The sequence below is a fragment of the Lytechinus pictus genome, chromosome 2 (assembly GCF_037042905.1).
Source record: "Lytechinus pictus isolate F3 Inbred chromosome 2, Lp3.0, whole genome shotgun sequence".
NCBI classification, from domain to species: domain Eukaryota; kingdom Metazoa; phylum Echinodermata; class Echinoidea; order Temnopleuroida; family Toxopneustidae; genus Lytechinus; species Lytechinus pictus.
The window spans coordinates 62,963,042-62,989,020 of record NC_087246.1 but is presented as its reverse complement, the minus strand read 5'-3'; the positions used below and the strand labels follow the sequence as shown (position 1 = coordinate 62,989,020).

Genomic DNA, 25,979 nt, shown 5'->3' with positions numbered 1-25,979 from the left:
CAGTTGCATGGGATATACGAAGCATCACAGCATCGGTCAAACCTTGACAAGAGGACGTGCGCTACCGCCTATCAATCAACAACATCACACGTTATACATGTATGTGTGAGCGTCAGCATTTAAGCATGACTCTTAAGTTTGTTACACTTTACTCTACGTGAAACACCCCCAAGGTCAATTTCTGTGTCAATTATGAAATGACAAATAAGGTCAGTCCACAGTAATGTAAACATTTCCTAGAGTGATCAAATCTTTGCAGCAAGACCTTACTTTCTGGTAACATTCAAGAATAAGGATATTTTTAGAAGATCCATGATTATTCACATTATGATAGTACTGTCATTATCTGTAATAATGACAGCACACCAAATTTAATCATCATTTCATATTTAGAGACACAACATTTTAGATAATGTTACAAGTATTTCTGTTACAATAGTTTGTAATAAATAAATAAACAAGGGCTTTATTTATTCTTAGTTTTGTAGAATATCACAAATTGAGCTTAGAATCAGTGAAATATTGGTCATCCAAAACAAGATGTATGGCATTCTCTTTCATTTTATAGTTTGTAAGGCACCAGGGGAAAATTACTTAACATCCTTATTGAAGGAATGTGTACAGGGGATTAATGCCTGAAAGGTCACACATTGTTGACTGAAAGCCAGGGACTTTTTCATCAACCAAAATTGATATTAAAATTGATTTTAACAGATGAACATTTATTCAAGAAACAAATCATGTCTTAATTGATGTCTTAAAATCTTGGAAAAAGATTTGCAAGATAGTAGATGAACTTTGCAAAACTGATGATCCATTTTATTCAGAGGTGTTTCATTAGACAAAATTTGATTCTAAAATCAATGACTACAGACATAATCAAATTCACCACTATTCTACAAATTGAGTTATTGCACATCCTCCTTTTCCTTTTTGTTTTACTGTTGTTGAGGAACCCTTTATCGTGACTGGGTAATCTATCACCCAACGTTCAGTCCAATCCAAGCTTTTGATAAAAAAAAAAAGTTACAACACTGTGTCAAAGTAAAAAGAGTTCCACTAGATACACAAGTTATGGCAGCCATTTGTTATACAATATGGTTAGAAAAGCAATAATAACCCACTTACAGACATTATCTTCAAAGGTGATGGACAATGCTATCAATCACGTGGTGATATATCACATGACTGAATCACATGACATGACTGAGTCACATGACTCCTTCATTAGGAGTGGTGACTGATTGCTATGTGTGATCTATCACCAGTCAAGAACACAACTGTGTTATTTATGCAAAGCAAGTCTTGATGACGTCTGATTCTGAAGCTTACAGATTACCACTGGTTCAAACCGGGCAGAGCTTAGGTTGTACATCATACAGATTTGCGTTGTGACGCTTCATAAATGAAAATGCTGCTGCTGAAAATATTATCTATCGCAAGTGACGATAACATCCAAATGATGCATTATCGATCACCCGATGCAAGCTATTGCATCGGGTGATAACATGTGAATGGCACGTTACTGATCGCCTGTTGCAATCTATTGCAAGTGACGATAACATTTGAATAACCTGTGTTAATGGTCACCACTGGAGAATGAAAGAGTTATCCATTGCAAGTGAAACCATTCTTAACAGTGTCATCTATTCCCTAATTCTTCACTTGAGTCCCAGAGTGGTGCATTATCTCCTCCTTCCAATGACTGTTCCTGGTCCCTAGAGGGCGCTTTGTAGATTGTGACTTTTCTCTGGGGGCTTGTGATCTCCAAGTCTATTCTCTGAACTGTCCAGCTTAGAAAACAAAGGAATAAACAGATATTCCACAATTATGGTTCTTGCATAAAAACATACAAAATTGTAGTATGGACGTATATTTCATCATTTTTTTCTGTGTAATTTGAGACACTTTTATTCGTAATTTTGAAAAAATTATCACAGCTAGTTAATTTGATAGTACAATCATTTCTTTGGAAATATGATTTGATGATATATATCGTTTCTCTTTAAAAATTTGTTCATCACATCCACTGAAAAGAAAACAAGATTTGACACTAGCCTGAATAATAGTCAATAAGCCAAAAGCGTACAAAACAACAAATGATTTCAAAATTTGATCACTGACGTATTATTTTAGTCAACCTGGGCCCCATCTTACAAAGAGTTATGATTAAGCCAATCAATCGTAACTCTATGGAAATCCACCAGGGTCATAATTTTTTCTACAGGAAATTTGCACAATGTCCTTTGTAAACAAAGAGAAGCACAGTGAATTTTAAAGAAAACAATGAATGCATGAATATACATCGTAGTTAGAAAATGTTTTGAACAAACATGAATAATACATGTTGATGTTGCTGGCCGTCCATAGTTGCGATTGATTGGATCAATCGTAACTCTTTGTAAGATGGGGCCCTGGTCAATGCTTTCTTTTGAGGATTTGAAAACCATGGGATGCTATGTCGGGAAAGCTGACGCAACATATCCATTTGCAAATGCCTGTGTTCATCCAAATGAAAGATAGTAAAGGTAATTTGAGAAAAATTACCAGGAACCAACTGCAAATTGGTTTGAAGCTTTGGAACATCATCAATCATCTGCAATACATGATGCTATGTCAGATTGTGCCTATTTATCTCTACAATGATATTGGAAAGATTTTTTTGTCAAGGTCATCTGAATATAATACATTTCCTCTGACCTATTGGTGATTCCAAACAATTAAAATGGTTGCAAAGTGTATAGAGCTCATTGCCTAAGATCATCACACTAGCATCACTAAATACCCCCAAAACATGAGAAGCCTAAAATGAATGGGCTTCTTCCATGGAATAATTTACCATTAGATCTAGGAAGTACATTGTCACTAGAGACCTCCAAAACTAAACGAAAGTCTTAACTTTTCTTGGCACTATGACAATCATCCAAACTCTCCAATACTTCTCTAGATAGGCAATGATTATTACTATTCACATGCCAGGTCACAGTTGCAAAATGATTTACAAGGTAAATACTTACTCATCCATCATGGTTTGTCTTGACGACCATGTGTACATTACTCCTGGTCTTATTGAACCTCTCAGTGGTATAGCAAGCTAAAATAAACACACACAAAATACTGTAATAAAGTAGCTTCAGAATAATCATGTATACATACAAAGAGGGATTAATAATCACATGTGATACTGCCTGGAAAAGAATTCAACTTAAGTGGAACTTTAATCACACTTAAATCTTTGTGAAACAATCCCCCCCCCCCCCTTGATTTGAAGGGAAAAAAAATGACCATGATACATGTATTGAGCAAGGAGCACAGATTGAAGTCTACACATTAGGCTTGGTTTATCTTTAACAAAATTTATAACAAATTTAGTGATAAGAAAATCTGAGACACTGAGTCACAAGATATTTATAAATCTTGTGTTCCTGTGACTCAAAAAGTAAATGGAATAACAAAAAAATCTTCCATGGACTTAGACAGGAGTCTCGACCCAAAACTGAGACCAAACCTGCCAAGTTTTTTATCTTGAGACAGGCCTCATCTCCAGATATATGCTGCATAATATTTCAGAAAATAAATATTTTCATGTTCTACACATTCATGATTTGGAAAACTTTCATGTGCAACAAAAGCTACAGGCAGAACTGGATATTTGGTGATAATGAGCTCACAAAAAAAAAAATAATATCATCACTAAATTTCATTTAATGTAGTTGGTTCATCTAATGTGAGTAAATCCATTTTCAGTGCATTTTAATTCAATCATGAAAATTAGAAACACAGTACCTTTTATACCTCTGCTCAACGGTAAAAATAATCAAAACAATACATTATACCCTTTCCTCTCTCTATCACTTACATTAGCCTGTAAAGCGGAGACAGCATTAAACTGATTCCCAAGATTAACAAACTTGGTCTTTATAGGCAAGCCAAGGACATCAGTAGCACCTCTATGGTTACACAGAATCTCTACTGACTTGGAGTAGTATGATCCTTTAGCTACATTATCTGCAAATAAAATGGATATAAACATAAATCCCATCGTTAAAATTACTTGAAGGTATAACGCTACGAGCAAGACATAATGGAGCATTGTGGATTAGTCCTCTGACTTTGAAACAGAGGGTCGTGGGTTCATATCCCAGCCATGGTGCAATTTCCTTTGGCAAAAAATTTAACAACATTGTGCTGCAGTTGAGCAACTACACTCTCTTTTTTTGTCAATGATAAACTTTAAGCAGGTAGTGATTTGAAAACCTGATAACAAAAAAATTATTACAGGTGAATTAAAGGTGATTATATTGTGTGTCATATGGGACTCAGAAATGTCCTGTATCACGTGCAACATTTTTACCCCAAATTCACCCATGGAAAACATATTTTGGTAGGTTGTCATTTCTTTACATGACTACCCAGTAGACCTATATTACCACAAAACAAATTGAAGTTCTTCATTTGTTTGGACAGCAGCTGGAAAAGTGTTGTGAAAATGGCCAATTTAATTTTTCTAGCATGAAATTGCCTTGAAATAGCTGTAATTTCTTGTAATAAAATCCAAAGAAAAAGTGGAATGATCAGAGAAGACCTCTTCAACTTGTTCATCACATTTTCATAATAGACTTTTTCAACAATCTAATGCAAGATTATAAAAATGCCATCATTTTTTAAATTCAGTTTTGATGAAATCTTAAGTGTTTTGTAGCATTTTCTTTCTAGATTTTACTCTCTATATGTACTATTCCAATATATTTTTCAGCCAGGGGTAACCCGTTGATCCCCATTTTCTCATAAACAAAATGTCAATAAATATACCTTGTATTCCCTTGTAGAAATATCCTGCTCCTCCGAGAGAAATAATTCCTCCAATTGCAGCTATCTGCTTCAGGGTTGAAGTACTCACCGGCATCATGTGAACAAGGCTGATCTGAGATGCCAAACTTTCAATCTGCAAATGTCACATTATTTTGATAATTAGTATAATATCTGGAATCAATGATTTTTCCTTTTGGACTTACCCCTCCATGGTTCTAGCACTCTCTTTCCCAAATATACGGTGACACACACAGTGACAAATGGAAAGGAAAAAAAAATCCACTGCCAAACGCATTACTCAGATTAGTATTACTTACCTCGCACACCCATGGGTGAATTACATGATGCCATGCACAGGAAAATCGCAGGCACAGTGCATGCAACACTTGCATGGGATTGCGCAAATTCAACAATAGATTTTAACTACAATAACATTATTCTACAAAACTTACCAAACGATATGAATCAAATTTCCCGCTAATATTCCTAAACTACTACATTTAAGCGCTGATATCTCTTCTCATTGACAAACTACGGAGCAAACATTAGTCAGGCAGCATATGTCATGATTTACCGGCTACTTCGACAAATTGGGTAAGTCTGATTTGTCACTTTTATGTGACTGGTGACATCACAAGGAACAACTTTCAACTTGGTGACAAATTTCTAATGGTCATCTTGACCATGTTAGTGGTCAATAGGGGTAATTTTTTTTAATTGCCCCGATTCTGTCGAGTGACACATCAAATTGTTTGTCTTGTTATACTGAACAAAAAAGTGTACACAACTATATACTATTGACCTCCCGTTAAAAAGTTATGACCCAAAATGTCCAAAGGTCAACAAACTTTCGTTAAATGGCAAATTACACTGAAGGTGTGAAGAAAGCTCATTTTTCCGTGTTTTTATGCATGTGTGTACTTTCTTATTTTCGATTTTGTAAGTCCATCGTCAGAAGTCCTTATCCAGAAGATATAAAGGGTCAAGACAAGGTCAGGGAAAGGTCAAAAGGTCAACAAACTTTCATTGGAAGCCAAATTACACGTCTAAAAGTAAAAAATCAGACTTAGCCAATTTGTCGAAGTAAATGACATATGCTGCCTGACTACATTATTCCTGTTAAGAAGCAATGTTAACTGACTACCAGTACTCAAAAGTTCACCGTGACATCATGTTTGTAGTGCAATACGTGTGAGTGAACATAAGGTTAATTTCATTTATTAATCATTAGGTTAATACTATATTTAATTCACTAACTTAGCATCGCAGCCACACAGGTGTTATTTTGAAGAAAAAACTGAATAAAAAATTACTTTAAAAGAAACAAGTGGAACACCTCTGGCTGTCTCGCCTGCTTTATGGGAGTACTGACTTTGAAAACAGCTATTGAATAATTATTCACAAAAGATAACAATCATATGATAATAGAATACTATGTCCATTGACCAAACATGACCTTTGACTATGATCATGTGACCTAAGACATGTGCAAAACAATCATTCATATTTGATTACCCTTATATCTATGTTTCATGAACTACAGTACATGTGTAGATCCATAAACCTTTTAAGTTCTGATGCCAATTCAACAAATACCCTCAACACGGACAAAGTTCATTGACCTTAAATGACCTTTGATCTTGGTCATGTGACCTGAAACATGCACAGGATATTTAGGGATACATGGTTACTCTTATGTCCAAGTTTCATGAACTAGATGCATAAACTTTTAAAGTTAAGATGGCAATTCCACAAATTATACCCTCAATGTTATCAGTTTGTTGACCCAAAATGACCTTTGACCTTGGTCATGTGAGCTGAAACTCGCACAGGATGTTCAGGGATACTTCATTACTCTTATGTCTAAGTTTCATGAACTAGATCCATAAAAATGTCAAAGTTATGATGCCAATTCCACAAATACCCCCAACCTGGTCAAAGTTTGTTGACCCTAAGTGACCTTGGTTATGTGACCTAAAACTCAGGCAGGATCTTCAGTGATACACTATCACCCCATGTCCAAGTTTCACGAACTAGGTCCAAATACTTTCTAAGTTATGATGACAACATTTCAAAAACTTAACCTTGGTTAAGATTTCGATATTGATTCCCCCAACATGGTCTAAGTTCATTGATCCTAAATGACCTTTGTCATGTGACCTGAAACTAAGACAGGATGTTAATTAATACTTGATTACCCTTATAATATCTAAGTTTCATGAACTAGGTCCATATACTTTCTAAGTTATGAGGACATTTCAATAACTTAACCTTGGTTATGATTTCAATGTTGACGATGCCGCCGCCGTTGGAAAAACGGCGCCTTTACTCAGGCTACACTATGCACCCAAGGGTTCATTACATGCCACCGCGCACAGAAAAATCAAGCCATAGAAGTCGTGTGTTGTGGACACCAGAAGTGAGATCCCAGCACGCGCGACCCACTAGATAGAAATCCACTTCCAAACGCGGTTCATGGTGCAAGGTTAGTATACTACTAACCTCGCAATACATGTGAGTGACTATAGTCTCGCTCTGCTATGCAGGCGAGACAAAAATATTCAACATCACATCGGTGAAGTCTGAGGAAGAGTCTAGCGCATATATACGGTATGCTCAATTCTTTTCCACACAAGGGAATGGTATTTTTTACACCGTACCATTTCTTTCTGTTATATGCGCCACATGATTATCACATACTAATTTCGGCCTTATCGTGAAATTTGTCACCTCTCTTCTCGTGTGTGTCGGTGTGTGTGCGCTCGTTGTGTACAAAGTCAATGGGAGTGGAAAGATGTCACCACCGCTGACGAAATAAACGGCAGTGAATGGACTGGTGACATAAACCACGATAATGCCCTAATTTCATGCATACATCTAATTAACTAGGCCTGAGTCATAATTTAAAAAATACAGTTAAAAAAAAAAAAATATAGGCCTACCCCCTAGGCCTATATATTATTTCCTAAGGCTAAACTCATTTTTTTAAAGCTCCCAAAGAGTTGCTTAAATTTCACATTTGATTGCAGACTGCGCAAGTAGCTAGTGAGAAGTCACTCACAATAGTGCGAGGTTAGTATTAGTATACGGTAATACTAAGAGAGAAGTGGCCCTACTTTCATGACTTTTATATCTTTCAATTTCACACAGTGATACAAACACATTTTTATCAATTAGTGGGGCAATGGTCTACACAAAAATTAATTTAACGCATTTAAAATTGTTGAAGTAAGTCAAGTAACTAACTTATATTAATGCAGATATCACAAATTTTGTACTAACAAATACTTTGATGACGAATAAATAACAGTATCATCATATGAAACTAGGAAAACGGATATATTTACGTTCAATTCGAGAACTTTCCTGTGTCTATTTTTTGTAGCGGACTTCGGGTTTCTCAATATTGAACGTAGCTGGCGTGGAGCATCGAGCATTCGAGCTAGCTAGCTGCCATAAAATTATGGGTTTGCACCATAGAGATGTATACTAATAACGCTAGAGGGCGTACTTCGTCAAATCTCTGTGATTACGCGGAGACCGGCCGCCATTACTCGATAGGTCTTCGCAGCCTGCCATGCGCGTACATTACCTATGGGGCATGTACAGTGATAGCACAGAAACGGAACAAAATGATGACATATGAGCTTGAAAGCAAATGGAAAAGCAAAATATTGTAAATCGCACTGGATTAAAGTTCAAATTAACAAAGAATCTATCAAAACTGAGGACAAAACTGCCTATATAGACCTATCTATAGGGCATAATAATATCCTACAAATAATACAGTCCAACGATAATATACATCCCCAATCGTTTTTGCTTTGGTCATAACATTCCGATGTATCATATATATGACTTCTATTTTCTGATGATTTGGAAGGGATGAATATTATGAATAACATGCAGCTAGGCCTAGGCATATCGTTCTAGGTCCTGCAAATTTAACATGATCTGGTGTTTAAGTTGACCTCAGAAATTTCAAAGGCCCTTTCACAGTATCTGATGCATCCGAGACACAAGCTATCGAAAAAAACACGATTGCATTTTTTTTCAAGTATAGTTTCCTAATTACTATGATGCTGATTGCTGATAATTTATTTCTTTACTTTTGATAATTTTTATAATTCATTTTCCATATAGATCTACACATAGAAATCATATATAGAATATAGAGCATAACTCCTTTCCCCATGGTTTTCAACGTCGATGTAACCAACATCACAATAACTCGTGAGTCATAAAATGACTTTTATTGATAATATTGATAAAATGATTTATGCATTGGTCCAGTTGATTGATAAGTTTATGATTTAAATTTCCAATGCTGTCAACCATCCGGTCATATTGATTACTTATTATATACGTGCGAGCAATTAAGAAATGTTTGTTGACAGCAAAATTTGCATATCAAATGCGCGCATGCAGTATAGTACAATTTTGCAATGTACAGGAGGCCATGGGGTAAAGTGTAGGATGTTTACCGTGTATTATTGACTTGCAAACATTTCAATATTTCGGAGAGTAAACAAATTACAATGCGTGTTTAACACAACATAGAACAATTTCACTTTGATTTTCTGGAAAGTCTAAACTTGATTCACTCCGGCTGAAATAGGCCCTACTATGCAGATCGGCAAACCGGCTGAAATATTCTGTTAATATTATGGCCGGCGTTTGTGATCCTATAATGATTGGACCAATATTATGTGAACAAATCAAGGATAGAATAAGGAGGAGAAGAGAAGAAAAAGGGCGGGAAGACTGAGGATATTTGTATTATACTACAAAGATTATTATTACTAAGACTGAGTGTATAAAACCAGTTGATATCAATATCATGAAAGAGATTCATAAATGCAAACTTAATAAACTTATATAAAAACGGTTGCAAAATTGTGAGTACTAAAACCAAACATAATATTATTTGAATATGGCAAAACTGAAAATACTTGGAATAAGATGTTATACAAATTGTCAGCTGTTGAGTGATCATCATAATTACCTGTCTTGAAATTGTGTTAATTAACTGTGTCTGTGTTAAATTTATGGCAAAGATTTCCAAACACTGGCACCGGCATATATGTCATAAACCGGTAAACATGCGTTTTGCATATTCAGTTTTGTTTGTCACTTTAAAAGTATAACTAATTTGATCTTCTAATTTTATTCTTTTAATTTCATTGGCTAGCCTATGGACCTTAGTTTGATTACTCAGGTTTGTTTTATAATAAGGTTTTCACGGATGAACAAAACTATAATATCATTTACATACGGGGCCGCAGAATAATTTTGAAACAGGGGGTGCATAAAATCACAATCATTTATTATGTCATGTTCATTTTCACTTTAGGGAGGGATCCATGCAGTCGCGTCCCTATTTTATTTTGATCATAGTGTGTCAAAGTAATTTTGATGGGTGCGTATGACACTTTAATTACACCCACCCCTTAAAAAGCGAATAAAAAATCGATTCTAGAATGTACACTGGTGTAACGCCAAGAAAAGTAATGACATACCCTTTTATCCCACTTGCTATTATAATAGCGCATAATCAAAGATCAAAACACTAACTTATACAAATTATTGTTAATGATATATTTCTTACAAAATATAGTAGGCCTATATAGAAATTAAAATATTATATCCAACATAAACAAATTGGTCATGAGAACATCAACGTGAAATGAAGGAAATGTGGAAAAGGACGATGCAGTTAAAGGTAGGGATATCCAGCGGAGAAGATGGGCTAATTCACTGTCTTTTGAATTAATTGTCAATTTTTCCATTAATGTACGTTGTATATTTTTATTTTTATCTAATATAATAGATATTATTATATATTATTATCTAAAATAGGCCTATAAACAGAGAGGTAAATGCAAAAATTATATAAGAGAATTTCATCCCGAGAAGTCAGGTATAAATGCCAAATTCACAGCATAATCCCCTTGTAATCACACTAATAATTAATTGAGATGCAATTTGTCATTAATATTTTCGATTGTAATGAGGTTGGATTCTTTTCTTCAAGAAAAAAAGCCGGAGACGGCATCCCTTTTTCCCTTTTTCACAGCGTTACAACGCACGAGCTATGTGTACATCCGGGTACTTCTGCAAATCAAGACCTATCGAGCAATGGCCGACCACGCTCCGCGCAATCACAGACGTTAAGTACGCGCGCCTATGGCGACTCCGCACTCTAGCGTAATTAGTATACATCTCTATGGTTTGCACAGAGATACCCACGGAAATAAATTTTATTAATCTTATTTCAGTGGAGATACCATCTAAATCTTCCGTACATAATAGTGACGTAATGTGCCAAAAAAATTTTAGGGGGCTCGATAAGGCGTATCGTGTAAAATTTTAATAAAAAGTTGCGAGCGAGCGAAGCAAGTGAGCAAAATTTTCGACATTTCTATTACAAAAATCAACTTTTTTGTGATAGATTTTGATATTCAGAAAATAATGTCACATTTCACCCATCTCTCTTTCCTTTCCTTTTCTTTTCTGGCCTGTACTGTTTTCAGAAGAAGAAGATAAAGTTCCGAGCGAGTGGAGCGAGCGAGAAAAAAAATCACCTTTCATGAGAATGTAATTTTGACATAGATTTTGACATCATATTCAGAATATATCATCATAATTTTATCTGACACTTATCCTATGTTTTTCTTTTTTTTTCTTCCTTTCATTTTTGTTCTTGGTTGAACTTTTAGGGGCCATGGCCCAAACCCTTCCATCTGTACACCAGTGCTATACGGGTGGGGTCCGGGACTCCGCCCCCGAACCTCTTGATAAAGCTATTTTAAACTTTACGGATGGCCGCTTAAGTTTAATCAAATCGCGGGTATATGTACATAGCTTTAAATTTTACGCAACACATTTAGTAAACGCATTTGCGTAGTAAACCAAATATCTTGAGGGGGCGCAACATAGCAAATTTGGGAAAACTTGTAAAAAGTCGCAAGCAAGCGAAGCGAGCCAGAAAAAAAGATTTGCCTTAAAATGAAATTCTGATCATGTGATATATTTTTACATTATATATTTAGCAAATCACATATCAAATTTCATTGTGTTCCATGGTTTCATTTCGTTGCCTCCTTTATTTTATGTTATTTTCCTCTTGGCTGTGGAACCGCCCCCCCCCCCCTCCCCTACGCCAGTGCTGCAACGTTAACAGGGATCCGTTAACTGCACGGGGTCTTGGGTAGAACCCCGGTAGCTTTGGAGATTTTAGGCAAAGGTTTTCTTGCCAACGTAAGGCTTTACTTAGGTAGGGACATACCCGGGGGGACATAATAGCTATATGTCCAGCCTTTGGCTAAGGACTTTTTTTGTCATGATTGCGACCATATAGACTTCATATATATTAATATGCCATCCATCTTTATTCCCACTCTGTATTTTCAATCCTCGGTAACTCGGTCGTCTTATAAAGTTCTTCTCTTCTTTTTGTTATTGTCCCTTTTCTTCATTTTCCAATTTAGCTTCTGGATCATTCCATTTTAAGTTCATCTCCCGCTTTTGCACCCATTTTGTCATCTTTTAATTAATGTCCCTTTTTTCTTATATTATGCTAATGTCTTAGTATTATTTTGTTCTAGCTTACAAGTCACGTTCTTCTTTCCTCCCCTTCCCCGTTTTTCTTCCATTTTCCCTTTTTATGTATTTTGGGGTCTTATTGTTCTTTTCAATTTTTTCCCTAATTCCCTTTTCTTTCCCTTTTCCCTTTCTTTCTTTATTTCTTTCTTTCTTTTATTCTTTAAAATTCTTTCTTTCTTCCTTTTTTCCTTCTTTCCTTGCTTCCTTCCTTCGATCCTTCCTCCCTTCCATCCTTCCTTCTTTCCTTACTCCCTTCCTTCCTTTCTCCCCTTTTTCTTTTCCCGCTTTTTTCTTATCCTGGTGAAATCCGCCAGGGGGGAGCAGCCTGCCACCCATGCCCCCGGCTGGTACGCCATTGAATGAAGCACCCTCAAGATTTACCTGAGGGGCGTTGCGTGTATTATTCACCATACACACTAAGAAATTCGGGTTCAATTTTACACCCCTAGGGATGCACAGGCTTGTCCCTATACGAGTACCCCTAGCGGTGCACCCCGAATAGGGGTATACAGTGTGCACCTCTATTTGGGATGTCCATCTGCACCTAAAGCCCCTTTCACAATTGACGTACGACCTGTTTGCGACCACCTGCAACAGTTTTTTCTTGTTGTTGCACGATCGATCCCTTGGTGTCTTGCGAGCACTCGCAGTCGTTGTAGACGATCGCACAAACTCGAGGTGGTCGGAGGTGATCGTGACTGGTCGCATCTGAACTTTGAACATGTTCAAAATCCAAACGCGATCAAATACGATTGATTCACTCGCAACATGTCGTACCATCGGTCGGGCGATCATCGTGTGAGTGTTGTTAAACGTTGTACGACTTGGTGCGAGAGGTGGCACAACTAAGTATAGTCGCATTTAGTCGACTGGAGGTCGTACAACACTTGCACATGTGCTGGAGACCTACAGAAACCAGTCTTGCGACTGGGTGCGATAATATGAGACTGTTGCAAGACCGATCGAAATTACGGCTTACTACATTCCACTACCGTTGCATTCGGATGTATGCGACCGTTCAGCCCCTTTCACAATTGACGTCCGACCAGTTTACGACCGCCTGCAACAGTTTTTTCTTGTTGTTGCACGATCGATCTCTTGGTGTCTTGCGAGCACTCGCAGTCGTTGTAGACGGTCGCACGAACTCGAGGTGGTCGTGACTGGTCACATCTGAACTTTGAACATGTTCAAAATCCGAACGCGATCAAATACGATCGATTCACTCGCATCAGGCCGTACCCGGGGTCGTACCATCGGTCGGGCGATCATCGTGCGAGTGTTGTTCAACGTTGTACGACTTGGTGCGAGAGGTGGTACAACTAAGTAGTCGCATTTACTTGACTGGAGGTCGTGCAACACTTGCACATGTGCAAGCGACCTACAGTGTACAGAGACCTGTCTTGCGACTGGTTGCGATAAAAATATGGGCCATAAGACTGTTGCAAGACCGATCGCAACGGCTTACAACATTGCACTACCGTTTCATTCGCATGTATGCGACCGTTCCGCTCGCAATCCCTCGTGCAACACTCGCATGTGATCGCACGAGCACAATAAGAGCATATGCGACTTACTCGTGCAACGGGGTTTACTGGTTGTTTTTGTTGTACGACAGCTGTTGCAACTGTGAAAGCCTCTGTGCGATCTTATGAGATGACTAGCGATTGATGCCTGTTGCAGCCTGTCGCACGACCAAAAGGTCGCAAATGGTCGTACGTCAATTGTGAAAGGGGCTTTAGAGGATACACGTCTACCCCTTGCATAATGTACCTTACCTAAAATAACAAAAAGATTGTAGAGACTTCCGGTCCATTCACTTTCTGTATCGATTTTTAGTTACCTTAGTTGGGACTCGAATTCACCTGTTTTATCTGTAGTTAAGATCCTTACCGCTATGCCAGCGAGAAGCGCTGAGCCCGGAGGAGTTCTCTATAGCGATATGATCCGGTTCTTTTTTAGCTCTACATGTATTTACTGTTTCTCCAAATGTATACGTAATCAAATGTGTTTTTGAAACAATTATGATTACATAAATATTAAATATTTTAAAAATTATTTCACTTAGGTAAATTGTGGTGTTATAGTGTATTGTTATTTCGGGTAATCTTCGATCACAAATCAACTTTATCTATACCATTTGGCTATCAGCGAGACTGGTGGGGTGGGGGATGAAAGAACATACCTGATAATTGAAAGTTTTGGGGGAGACCCCACCCCCACACCTCGGGCTATGCATAGGCCCTACGGGGGTATAATCCGCCTTTTATTTTTCGGTTAAACGCCTCTCACGATTTTTTTGTCAATGATTATAATTGTAATGACTTTGTTCTATTATAAACTACTGAACTACAGATAATATCCAAATGCGAGTGAACAAATTTTCAGTAGTCAGTAGATGGAAGACAATGACCCAAAATCGTCTTTCATGAGGCATGATTATTGGATAATGCAGAGAGTGAGCACAGCGAGCGAGCTAATTTTCAGTAGGTGGAAAAAAGAATGTTGCCCCAAACCTCTATCAAGTAGTATGTATTATCACATCATGGGCTGTATATGAAGAGTTTTGTTCCAAAAGGAGCTAAATCTACTTTTGGTATTTTTCTGTAAATCAAGGTTTTTTAATTCACCACTTTCCCTTAGCTACCGCTTTTTTATTTTGATAAATATGATTACTATCGTTTTAGATTTAAATCATGATTTCAAAAGTCAAGCATTCATTATCAATTTTAAAGAATTTTTGAAATTTTATTTTTCATGGATTTAGCTCCTTTTGGAAAAAAACTCATTAAAAAGTCAATTTTTGCCAATTTAAACATGACTGTTTGACATTGGAACTTGAACACGAAACACATAAATATGACTAGCAGGATACATTTTACATCTTTTTTTAAATATTTATCCATTGAAAATTACAAAAAGAAAAAGAAATGATATTTTGTCATCTTTTCTAAGGATGGCGACTTTTTTTTTATCTAATTCCAAAAGGAGCTCAATAAAAAACTGTAAAAGTCTGTTATTTTCAGCAAAATTTGCACTGATGGTGTAAACTTGTATCCACAACATGTACCTAAAAATATGAATGCATAACTTTATGTAAAATTGGTAAAATAAACGATTTTGAATAATCGTATAGTGGATTTAGCTCCTTTTGGAACAAAACTGTTTTGGATTTAGCTCCTTTAGGAACAAAACTCAAATTTGCAATCAATTTTTACCAATCTTTCCCAAAAAAATTCAAATGCGATATGTTGCATTATTTTGATTCCCACGTCAAAGATACACACATTTGTGTCAAAAATCAATTTTGGTCAAAAGTGGATTTAGCTCCTTTGGAATCAAGCTCTTCATATAACTGCAACTTTCACTTGAAGGACTATCACGATGATTTTTTTTTCGATGGCTATATTGTATTTGGATATGTTGTGCGTAATACTAGTTTACAGTTAGTATCCAAAATCAATGTCATCAGTAACTCTTCGTAATAACTTGAAACTTAATTTCAAGAATAAGGTAGGCCAAATATATATATATATATATATATATATATATATATATATATATATATATATATATATACATATATATATATATATATACATATATATATATATATATATATATATATATTATGTATATATACCGATATATATATTTATATATATATATGTTTATATATAGAGGTCTATATGAATATTTTTTTTTTATCCCCCGCTTCTACAAAGATACCAGATGACCTCCCGGTATTCACGAAAGTGTATTTGAAGGATGTTTTTATGATTTTATGACAAAAAGAATAATCATATTTTAAAAGCCATTGGAATCACAATCATATTCATAAATAGACTTAATACAACCAAACTCCCATGATGCAATGGATATAACCTTTGCAATAAGCTAAACGTATAGGGATTTGTCACGGCCAAATTCTTGTAAGAATAGATTGAGCGCGGGAGCGGGGCGACCACGCGAGAAATTTTTAGAATGCAGAATTAGGCCAACTTATATCAACGAAAGTTTAATATATTTCATTCTCCCGACCAAAATACAATGCAAGTGCTTGATGACATCATGCTATGCAGTTCAACAATTCGCATAAAGGTCAGGTGCATGTAATGCAATTTTTTTTTATTGAAGGAAAATTCAATTTGATGAAGGTTTTCAACACTATTCTTGTTTAGTTTTCTCTTAACAAAATCATTCTTTATATATTTTTTATTTATTCATTTTTGTTTTTATCTTATTTTCATTATTATTATTATTATTATTATTTTTTTTTTTTTGGGGGGGGGGTAAGATTAACAATTTGCCAATCTCTAATGATATAGATGTATACTCATTCTATTCTATTTTCATATTCCATTTCTTGTATAGATGTCCTGTCAATGTTAGTCACATGGGTCATCTTGCCTATGTATTTTTTTTCCTTTATAAGAGAGTGGGGGTGGGGGGGGGGGCATGGGATGAAATATAGACAAACCTAACATTTAAAATTGGGGAACAAAGATACCTATTTGATTTTAAGGATGCATGTGCTTGAACTTTGAATTTAAACAGAAATATCTGATTCCCACTTATTTTGGAAGGTAAATATTTTAATCGTTTTAATATTTAAATCTTTAAGTATTTTTATAAAGGTACATTAACCCAACCTTTAAAAAAATAATGAAAAATTCCACTTTGTTTAATTATCTTCTATTTTTTTTCATAATGCCCCTTTTTAATTCTTTTTTAAAACATCAATCAGGTGAGTGGGGGAAGGTTTTTTTAAATATGCGAAGAAAAAATACATAATGGAAAAAAAGAAAGAAATGATGATGATAAAAAGAGTGATTGGAGCAAATCTATATGGTATACATTTTGATATTGCCCTAGTTTTTGCAAGCAAGGAAAAAATGTCACCTTCAAGTTCGAAAAATTATCTACTTCTATATTGGACACAAAAAGTCATGATTCCCTTCCCTCTCCCAGTATTTTTTTTCCTTTGCAAATTACCTCTCCCCCTTGGCTCTCCCAGAGGATTTCGCAGGTCCTAGCTCTGCTTTATTTTGGCAGGACTGCATTGCCATCTCTCACTGCATGAGAGTGAGAGCATCATGGCCATACGCATCGGGGGGGGGGGGCAGTTGCCCCTCCCCCCCCCCAGAAATTTTGAAAGCTTACATTTTTTTACTGAAAACTCACCAAATCCTTCAATTTCACAAGACAAAATGCAGAAACGCCCCAAAATAATCTCAGTCACTTTGCTCACTCGCTTTCGGGTTTTTCCTTTCGAAAAAAATTTACGCATGCTGCCCCACCCCCAGCGAAAAAGTGTGTACGGCCATGAGTGTGACTCATCTGGTCCTTTCTAAAATTTTCTGTCATTCCCATGCAATTCTATTGATCTCATTTTGACATTCTACAGTAGGCCTAAGCTATCATACGTACTACGGGTCTGCTCGATCACAGTTTTATGCACATTCAAGATGTGCTTTCTTTTTAATTTTAACTTTTTATCAATAAGTAGCCTTCCTCTAGTATGTCCTGATCGACGAAAATGTTAAAATTTTTACATAGGCCTAATAATTTGAAATTTTTACTTGCTTGCTTTTTATATTCTCACATTTTCATAGATACCCCCCCCCCCTGATACTTGATACCCGGACTTGATGTAGTAATTCCTTTGGCAGCTCATAATGATGAATTAATTCATCCGCTTCTTCTTCTTCTTCTTCTTCTTCTTCTTCTGTGTAGTCTGCTTCCTTCAATCCTGAAGATTCTTGCAGAACTTGGTGAAGAATCTTCAGGATTGATCCCTGAATGTATTTTTTTTAAACAATCCTTTTAACAATAGATCTTTAAAAAGTGATAATTTGGGGTCAATTATTACATGCAGGCCTGGGCAAATGCCGCCGGGCCGGTGTAGCGGCGGATTTGGTTCCACCGGCGGATACCGTATCCGCCGGCAGATATGGTTCTAAATGGCCGATATCGTTTTTATGAATCGGAACCATATCCGCCGGGTTTGACGCGGCTTGATGTTTGCAGATTTGGTTCCTCGGCGGATTTGGTTCTATTGACTATACGTTTGATATTGATTTGGACAGACAACCTCGGCAGCGCGCGCATGCGCGGCTCTGCAGGCAATGTCGATCGCAATGGGGGGGGGGGGGTTCGTCCGCCTTTAGTGAATTCTTATTCAGGCCGGGGCGGATCCATGCAGCTTTTGACAAAGGGCTCGATGGGGATGAGGATTAATAGGAGAAATGATGTCTCGATATTTCATGTATTACATAGACCTGGCACATACGCCAAAACTATGCTATTTATTATAAGATTTTGATGAAATTTTCATCATTCTATTTTGTGAATTTTTAAACTTTTTTCAGTCCGCAGTATGCATCGACCTCTTTAACTGTGCTTTTTCACACCATGTTTAGTGTCAGTTTGCCAGACTGATATATACAGCTGAATATTTTGCTTAAGAATAACTCCAATTATCGGGTTTCGAAAATATACTTTCTTGTAAATATGCTTTCACCGGCCTCGCACCGAGACCGTGACGTCATGTAGTGTTAGAAGTGGTGTAATTCCCGTAGAGTTGTAACAAGAAATTGGGTTATTTTCCCCTTTCAGATTACGCATTTTATTTCTTCACTTCTATCACATAGAGATATCATAAATATCTTTTTCTGCAAGCTTTAATTGATGAAATCTACCGCTTTTGACTAGTTTTCTCGTACCACGTGACGTTTGTGAATGAAGGATATCGCGATAGCGCAGGAACAATATCTTCCGAAGAGAGTGGCCTTTCTTGGTACTGAATCCGCCGGAGTAGAACACGATCCGCCGGCGGATTTTGTGCCTAGAACAGTATCTGCCAGGCGCAGGATCCGCCGGTACACCGGCCGCGAATATATTTTCAGTACATGGAAACGCTATGATACATGAATATTATTCATAAGTTGAGCTAAAAAACTGAAGTGCGCAGGCGCATGGACTTCGCCGATAGTTCTATAGCTTCATCAATTTGTACATGAACGAATGGACGAGCACACTCTTGTACATAAATTAGTGAGATACCCATCCTGTTCATCATTTTACAAGAAAGTGCTTAAATAACGTCAAGTTATCACATCAGGATGTTTTTTTAAGCTAGCACTTTGCACTAGCATTATATATCGGAGAGCTCTGAAATTTTTGTATGCAATATCTTAAGCATTCAATTTGTGTAATGGATGGTTTTGCAATAATTATACACATTATGTATATTGTTATTTCATGTTAACAGGACCATGCTGAAAAACAGTCATTTTGAGCTTGTTATCCTGTATAAAGATATTAAAAAAGAATAAAAAATAAATGAATAAATTCTGATTGTTTTTTATTCTTGTTTTGGTCCAACAAATTACTTAATTTCTACAGGCATGGACGAAATAAGACAGATTATCAAGTTTCGTTAACTGATAGGTTCTGAGTTAACGCCCTAGCAATTTTGTCTCTCCTGTCTCACCATACACACTTAAAATGTTGGGCAACATATACTGTCCACTGTGTTGGGTAATAAAAATATATATATTCTGGGCAATTATTATATCCAACTGAACAAATTTATTACTCAATTTGGACAGATTTTAACCAATAGTTGTGTGGACAGTATGTTGCCCAGGGTTGGTTAAAAGATGGAAATTTTTGCCCAACTATTTTCAGAGTGTAGACATATTTCTGTATACAGCACCATTCGGACAATCATTCCCTTAATGTACTCGTTATACAGTATACTATGATTTTGTAAAAAAATAACTATTAAATGACCTCGGTCAACCCCCCCCCCCCCCCACACACACACAATGATTCATTATGTGTCTGCAAGGAATATTTGACATTGAAATGTGACGTGGGGGTTGGGGGAAAGTATAACTAAATCATAAATCACTCAATTACTAGCTTGAAGCTCTCGATTTCAAGTCTTCATGAATCCTGATCAACATTTAAATTCAACATTATTTTTTTATTTCCAAAGGTATAGGCATTAATGCATTTCTAAAAGTTATAGGCCTAATCAATGGAGAGAGGGGGTGAGAGAGAGGGGGAACTTGGCTGACATGTTCAGTAAGGAACAGAGATTTAGATGGGGGGGGTGCGAGAACATTATGCGAGTCAATTCATTCATGATTCATAAAGCAGAGAGAGTGCTAAGAGAGAGGAAGGGAGAGAGATGCAAGAGAGAGAGGGGAAGAGAGAAATCGAAACTTCAGAAAGCGGGGAGATTGGGATGGAGACCAAGTGTGCTCGTCCATTCGTTTATGTACAAATTGATGAAGCTATAGAACTATCGGCGCCTGCGCACTTCAGTTTTTTAGCTCAACTTATGAATAATTCATGTATCATAGCGTTTCCATGTACAGAAAAAATATTCGCCGCCGGGCCTAATTCGCTTCGCAAATTAGGAAATCCCTCGCTTCGCTCGGGAAGCAGCCGCCAGGGCCTCGACAAGAGGCTACATACACTTATGCCCGTTCCATAGGGATGCACACGCAAGCGACCCGTTCCAAGGACCCCCGTTTTTTCACAAACATTTGTAGTTCCAAAGCCCGTTCCGAGGACCCTCCTTTTTACAATAAGTCCGCTCCATGGCCCCCGGTTTTTGTCTCACCCGCGGCACACACCTACCAAATTTTTGGTCGAGTACCCCCCCCCCCCGGGACTAGAGTGCTATATAAAAGATTTTGATTTTATATGTTTATCTGAAACTAAATCTCAATACATTGACCTGCCACTGATTGACTATACGATGATTTGTAAAGAGAATAATGACAAATCTTCCCCACGCTTTGGTGGACACCATGGCTTATATGTATCATTTTCAAACAATGTTTGAGAAATTATGTTGAACAACTAGATGTAAATGTTTTCAAAAGTGAATCTGTCCTTTGGCTCAAAGTGAATAAAGGTGCTTATGGCTTTGATTTTATAATTGGTGCGGTATATATGCCACATGAAAATTCTAAATACTATGATGATGATTTATTTGAAGATATTATATATGATTTAATGAAAATTAATGGTACCTTGGGATTGCCAGTTTGTTTGATAGGAGATTTCAATGCAAGTTTCTTAAGCTGGCAGCAGAGAGTATAGCTGGCCCTTTAACCCATTTATTTAATGCAACTTTACAAACTAGTGTTATTCCAGAAGATTTTAAAACAGCAAGAATTACTCCTGTACATAAGGGAGGATCATTTGATATTGACAATTATAGACCAATTTCTGTGCTTCCAGTTCTGTCCAAAATACTAGAGAGAGCAATACATGATCAATTGTATAAGTACTTAAATGTAAATGATCTACTTGCAAATTGTCAGTCTGGCTTCAGACCGTCTTATTCTACTGCCACTTGTCTAACTGAGATTACAGACTTTTTGTATGATAAAATGGACCGAAAACATGTTACTGGTGGTATTTTCTTGGACTTACGCAAAGCTTTTGATGTTATTCCTCACAATTTTATACTTGCAAAACTTAAGTACTATGGTATTACTGGCAATGAATACAACTGGATGGAATCGTATTTAACAGACAGAAGGCAATTTGTAATGATTAACAATTGTCGCAGTGAATTTTTGAAGATAAAATCAGGTGTCCCACAAGGATCTATACTGGGTCCATTGATATTTTGTATTTTTATTAATGACATGTGTAATTTGAAATTGCATGTACATTCTAAAATGTCTCTTTATGCTGATGATACCGCCATTTTTAATCACGGTGAATCAATTAAGGAGGTACAAAAGTATTTGCAAGATGATTTTGATTCAATAAGTAAATGGCTAGACTTAAATAATATGCATTTACACCCGCAAAAAACAAAAGCCATGGTATTTGGTCAAAAGAAAAAGTTGAGGGGTGCTCATTTGTCAGTGAAATTCAGGAACATACAATTAGAAAATGTAAAAAAGATTAAATACTTAGGTGTCATGCTCGATCCGGGCTTGACTTGGTGCGAACATATTACTAATATCGTTTGTAAAATATCTCGGGCAATAGGTTGTGTAAGGCGGATTAAGCACTTACTGTCCTTTGATATTATGAAGAAGCTGTACTTTTCTATGGTTTTACCTTACATTGATTACTGTATTACATCTTGGGGAAGCAGTGCAAAAATACATTTAGATAAGATACAAAAACTTCAAAATGAATATGCCAGAATGCTTTTGAAAAAAGATTATAATACATCACAAATTTCTTTGTTGCAGTCACTGAAGTGGCAATCAGTAGATCAGCGTATAAAATATCAGTATTGTGTTCTTGTATATAAAATAATGAATGATTTAGTTCCAAATTATTTAAAACCTTTAGTATGTAAACGGCCCGTGAAATACAGGACACGGTATTCTTTACGATGCCCCCTTCAGCTTCCCAAAGCTAGAATTGAACATAAAAGAAAATCTTTCGCATATGTCGGACCCAAATTATTTAATGCACTTTCTTCAAATTTACAAGTTTGTACCTCCTTGTTAGTTTTTAAAAAATTATGCAAAGCCTTTCATACGAATTGATAAAGAGCGAAATGATATTCCTTTGATTTACAATGCTATGTATGTTTAAATTGTCACTTCCCACTCTATATTTTGTTGTTAATTGTTTCTGATGTTAGATATTTTGTATTTTGTATTTTTGATGTTGTTTGTTGTTGTTGTTCATAGTTATCTTGACATGTATTTTAAACTGCAGGGCGCCTTTGTAAAGCAGTTTTAAGAACTGAACAGGCCTACCCTGCAGTATAAAATAAATAAAACAAAATAAATAAATAAATAAGATCAGGTTCACTAATAGATTATATTGAAGATGATGACTCTACCTTTTCTGTTAATGTCATTTTGTCGGCAGAAAATGCAGACATGCCCTCAACTTGTTCTTATCCACCCAGATCTAACGAAGACAAGTTTGTAAATGCTAACGGTCGCAAACTGATTAATCTATGTCAAGCTACTGACATGCACATTGTAAATGGTCGATTTGGACAAGATTTTGGTAAGGGTGCATTAACCTGCGCCGACGAAAGCACAGTTGACTATTGTATTGTCTCTGCAAATTTCATTGATCATATTGAAGACTTTACTGTTGACAACTTTGGGAAATGTCTGTCAGATAAACACAGTCCAATATTTGTTTCCATGAAATATGTTAAGAAAAGAATATTTTCAGAAGAGAAGAGTCATTACACCAATAACGATTATGATTCTCACTTGAAAAAGAAATATTATAAATAGAATTCAGAAATAACTCACACATTTGCACACTCCTAACCTTAGATGAAGATGAAATAAACAAAATATTAGAAATGATAGAGGTTATTTGAAATAAGCCCCAAACTAGTAGTCAATCTGTCAATGATATAGTAAATCAAATAAAACAAGTATATTTTAAGTCTGCAACTGTATGTGGTATGTCACGGCAGAAAAAAATGGCACGACTATTACCACTGCATCTCCGAAAATGAAGCCTTGGTTTGATAAAAAAAAGTAAGAACTTGAGAAAGAATTTCTTAAATTTAAGAAATAGAATTAAAAAATGTAAAGATGAAAATATGAAAATGGAATTAGTTTTGAATACCTTACGCAAACAATACAAAACAGTTTTAAAGAAGAAAAAGTCAAAATATGTTTCTGAGCTTCAGGAAAATTTGAGGAAAGTAAAAAATGATAACATTGGCGACCTTTGGAAATAACTTAACAAGGCGAATTCTAAGCCCAAGAATTGCGCAAATGTTTCAATTGATTCTTTCAAAGATTTTTTTTAATTACTGAATAAAGGAGACGATGTTGAAGACAAGCGCACTATAAAGATGAGGAATCACCACCTAATGAAGCAAATTGTTTCAGCCTTGAACTGAATTATCCAATTTTGGAAGAGGAAATAGAAAATCAATTAAAGAAGCAAATAACAAATCATCCGGTGATGATTTAGTATTAAATGAAATGATAAAGTACAGTAGCAAACCGATGATGAAACTGCTCACAAAGCTGTTAATACTTAATACTGGACTGTGGCAAAGTTCCCACAGACTGGACAATAGGTATCCTTTGCCCAATATACAAAAAGAAGGGTTCAGTGAAAGAACCAGATAACTATCGTCCAATTACATTGTTTAGTTGCTTAGGTAAACTGTTCACATCTATTTTGAATAACCGAATTTCTTTATATTTTGATATTTGCAACCTGATGGGTGAAGAACAGGCAGGATTTCGTGAGGATTATCTTAATATGTACTCTTTACAGTCTGATAGATATTTATCCATCTCAAAAGAAAATAATTTATTGCGCATTCATTGATTATTATAACATTCGATTCTGTATAAAGACATTAATTGTGGTAAAAATACTTAAGTATAACATTAATGGCAAAATTCTCAAAGTGATCCAAAATATGTATGAAAACGCAAAATCTTATGTTATGATGAGCAATGGACAACGGTATGAGCTCTTTGAATGTAATATAGGAGTAAGGCAAGGAGATAATCTATCCCCATTATTATTTGCAATCTTTATCAATGATTTTGACAGTACATTGAGAGAAAATTGCAACGGTGTTAATTTACTTACGAGTGACCTGAAAGAAAAACTCCTCGAGAGAAATATATGTATACCCTGATGACACCATTGTATTAGCAGAATCTGAAAATGATCTTCAAGAAGCATTAAATGTTGTCCACAAATACTGTGAAGACTGGTCGTTAAATGTAAATATACAGAAAACAAAAATTGTCGTATTCTCTCGTGGTAAGATCCGCAATATACCCATCATTACTTCCAATAATCCACAGCTAGAGGTTGTAGATGAGTATACATCTTGGAACAGTTTTGAATTATAATAACCGCTTTTCGAAAGCTCGGAAAAAACAAATAAGCCAAGCACAAAAAGCATTGTTCAGTTTACGTTCTAAATCAATAAAGTTGAGTTTACCAGTTGATATGGTCATATGGAATTAGAATTGTTTGAAAAATTGGTACTTCCGACTTTGTTGTATGGAAGTGAGTTGTGGGGTCTTGAAAGTAATCTTCAAGATGTTGAAATGTCGTTATTATAAACGTCTACTTCATGTGAGTAAATTTACTGCAAACTGCATGATCTATGGAGAAGTCGGCAAACACAGTATCAAGAAACTAATTGAGTGCAGAATGTTAAACTTTTGGATTAAAATAATCGTGAGCAAAACATCAAATTGTCCCATACTGTTTACGATATTCTGAAAATAATGTTTGATCTGAATATATACACAACAAAAAAAGTAAGTCCCCCCTTGAACAAACATCAATAATTTCCGAACCAATGCGAGTTTTTGACATATTTTTACATGAGCGTTTAGGTAATTTTATAAGCTACCATCTGAGTAAATGTTATGGACGTATTTTACGTCATGCTTCAGTGAGCACCGTCGAAGGCAAAAATGTCACTTTTCAAAAGTCACAAACCAAATATTATGACTTTGATTCCATTTTATTGGAACTGATTCCACATTCTCATCATGAAAAATAGTCAGAAGGCTTGTGAAAGGTACTTTCTAAAAGACGATACAACT

At 36.0% G+C, this 25,979-nt stretch overlaps 1 protein-coding gene across 1 annotated transcript; it reads right to left on the bottom strand.

The window, feature by feature from the left end:
- Nucleotides 1-316: 316 nt before the first annotated feature.
- LOC129269914 (uncharacterized) lies at nt 317-8,224 on the bottom strand. The gene is made up of 5 exons (XM_064095874.1): nt 8,160-8,224; nt 4,813-4,945; nt 3,860-4,008; nt 3,018-3,094; nt 317-1,793 (listed from the first exon to the last, which is right to left on the bottom strand). Exons 2-5 carry the CDS (start codon nt 4,907-4,909, stop codon nt 1,643-1,645), a joined length of 474 nt encoding a protein of 157 aa, XP_063951944.1. The 5' UTR covers nt 4,910-4,945; nt 8,160-8,224; the 3' UTR covers nt 317-1,642.
- Between the last annotated feature and the right edge of the window lie 17,755 nt (nt 8,225-25,979).

Excerpts from the sequence above, each read along its gene's own strand:
- LOC129269914 (XM_064095874.1), bottom strand. The coding sequence starts at position 4,909 with ATGATGCCGGTGAGTACTTCAACCCTGAAGCAGATAGCTGCAATTGGA. Across the intron at positions 3,095-3,859 it reads TCTCCGCTTTACAGGCTAAT|CTTGCTATACCACTGAGAGG; the intron begins GTAAGTGATAGA and ends TGTTTATTTTAG. Across the intron at positions 1,794-3,017 it reads AGACAAACCATGATGGATGA|CTGGACAGTTCAGAGAATAG; the intron begins GTAAGTATTTAC and ends TTGTTTTCTAAG.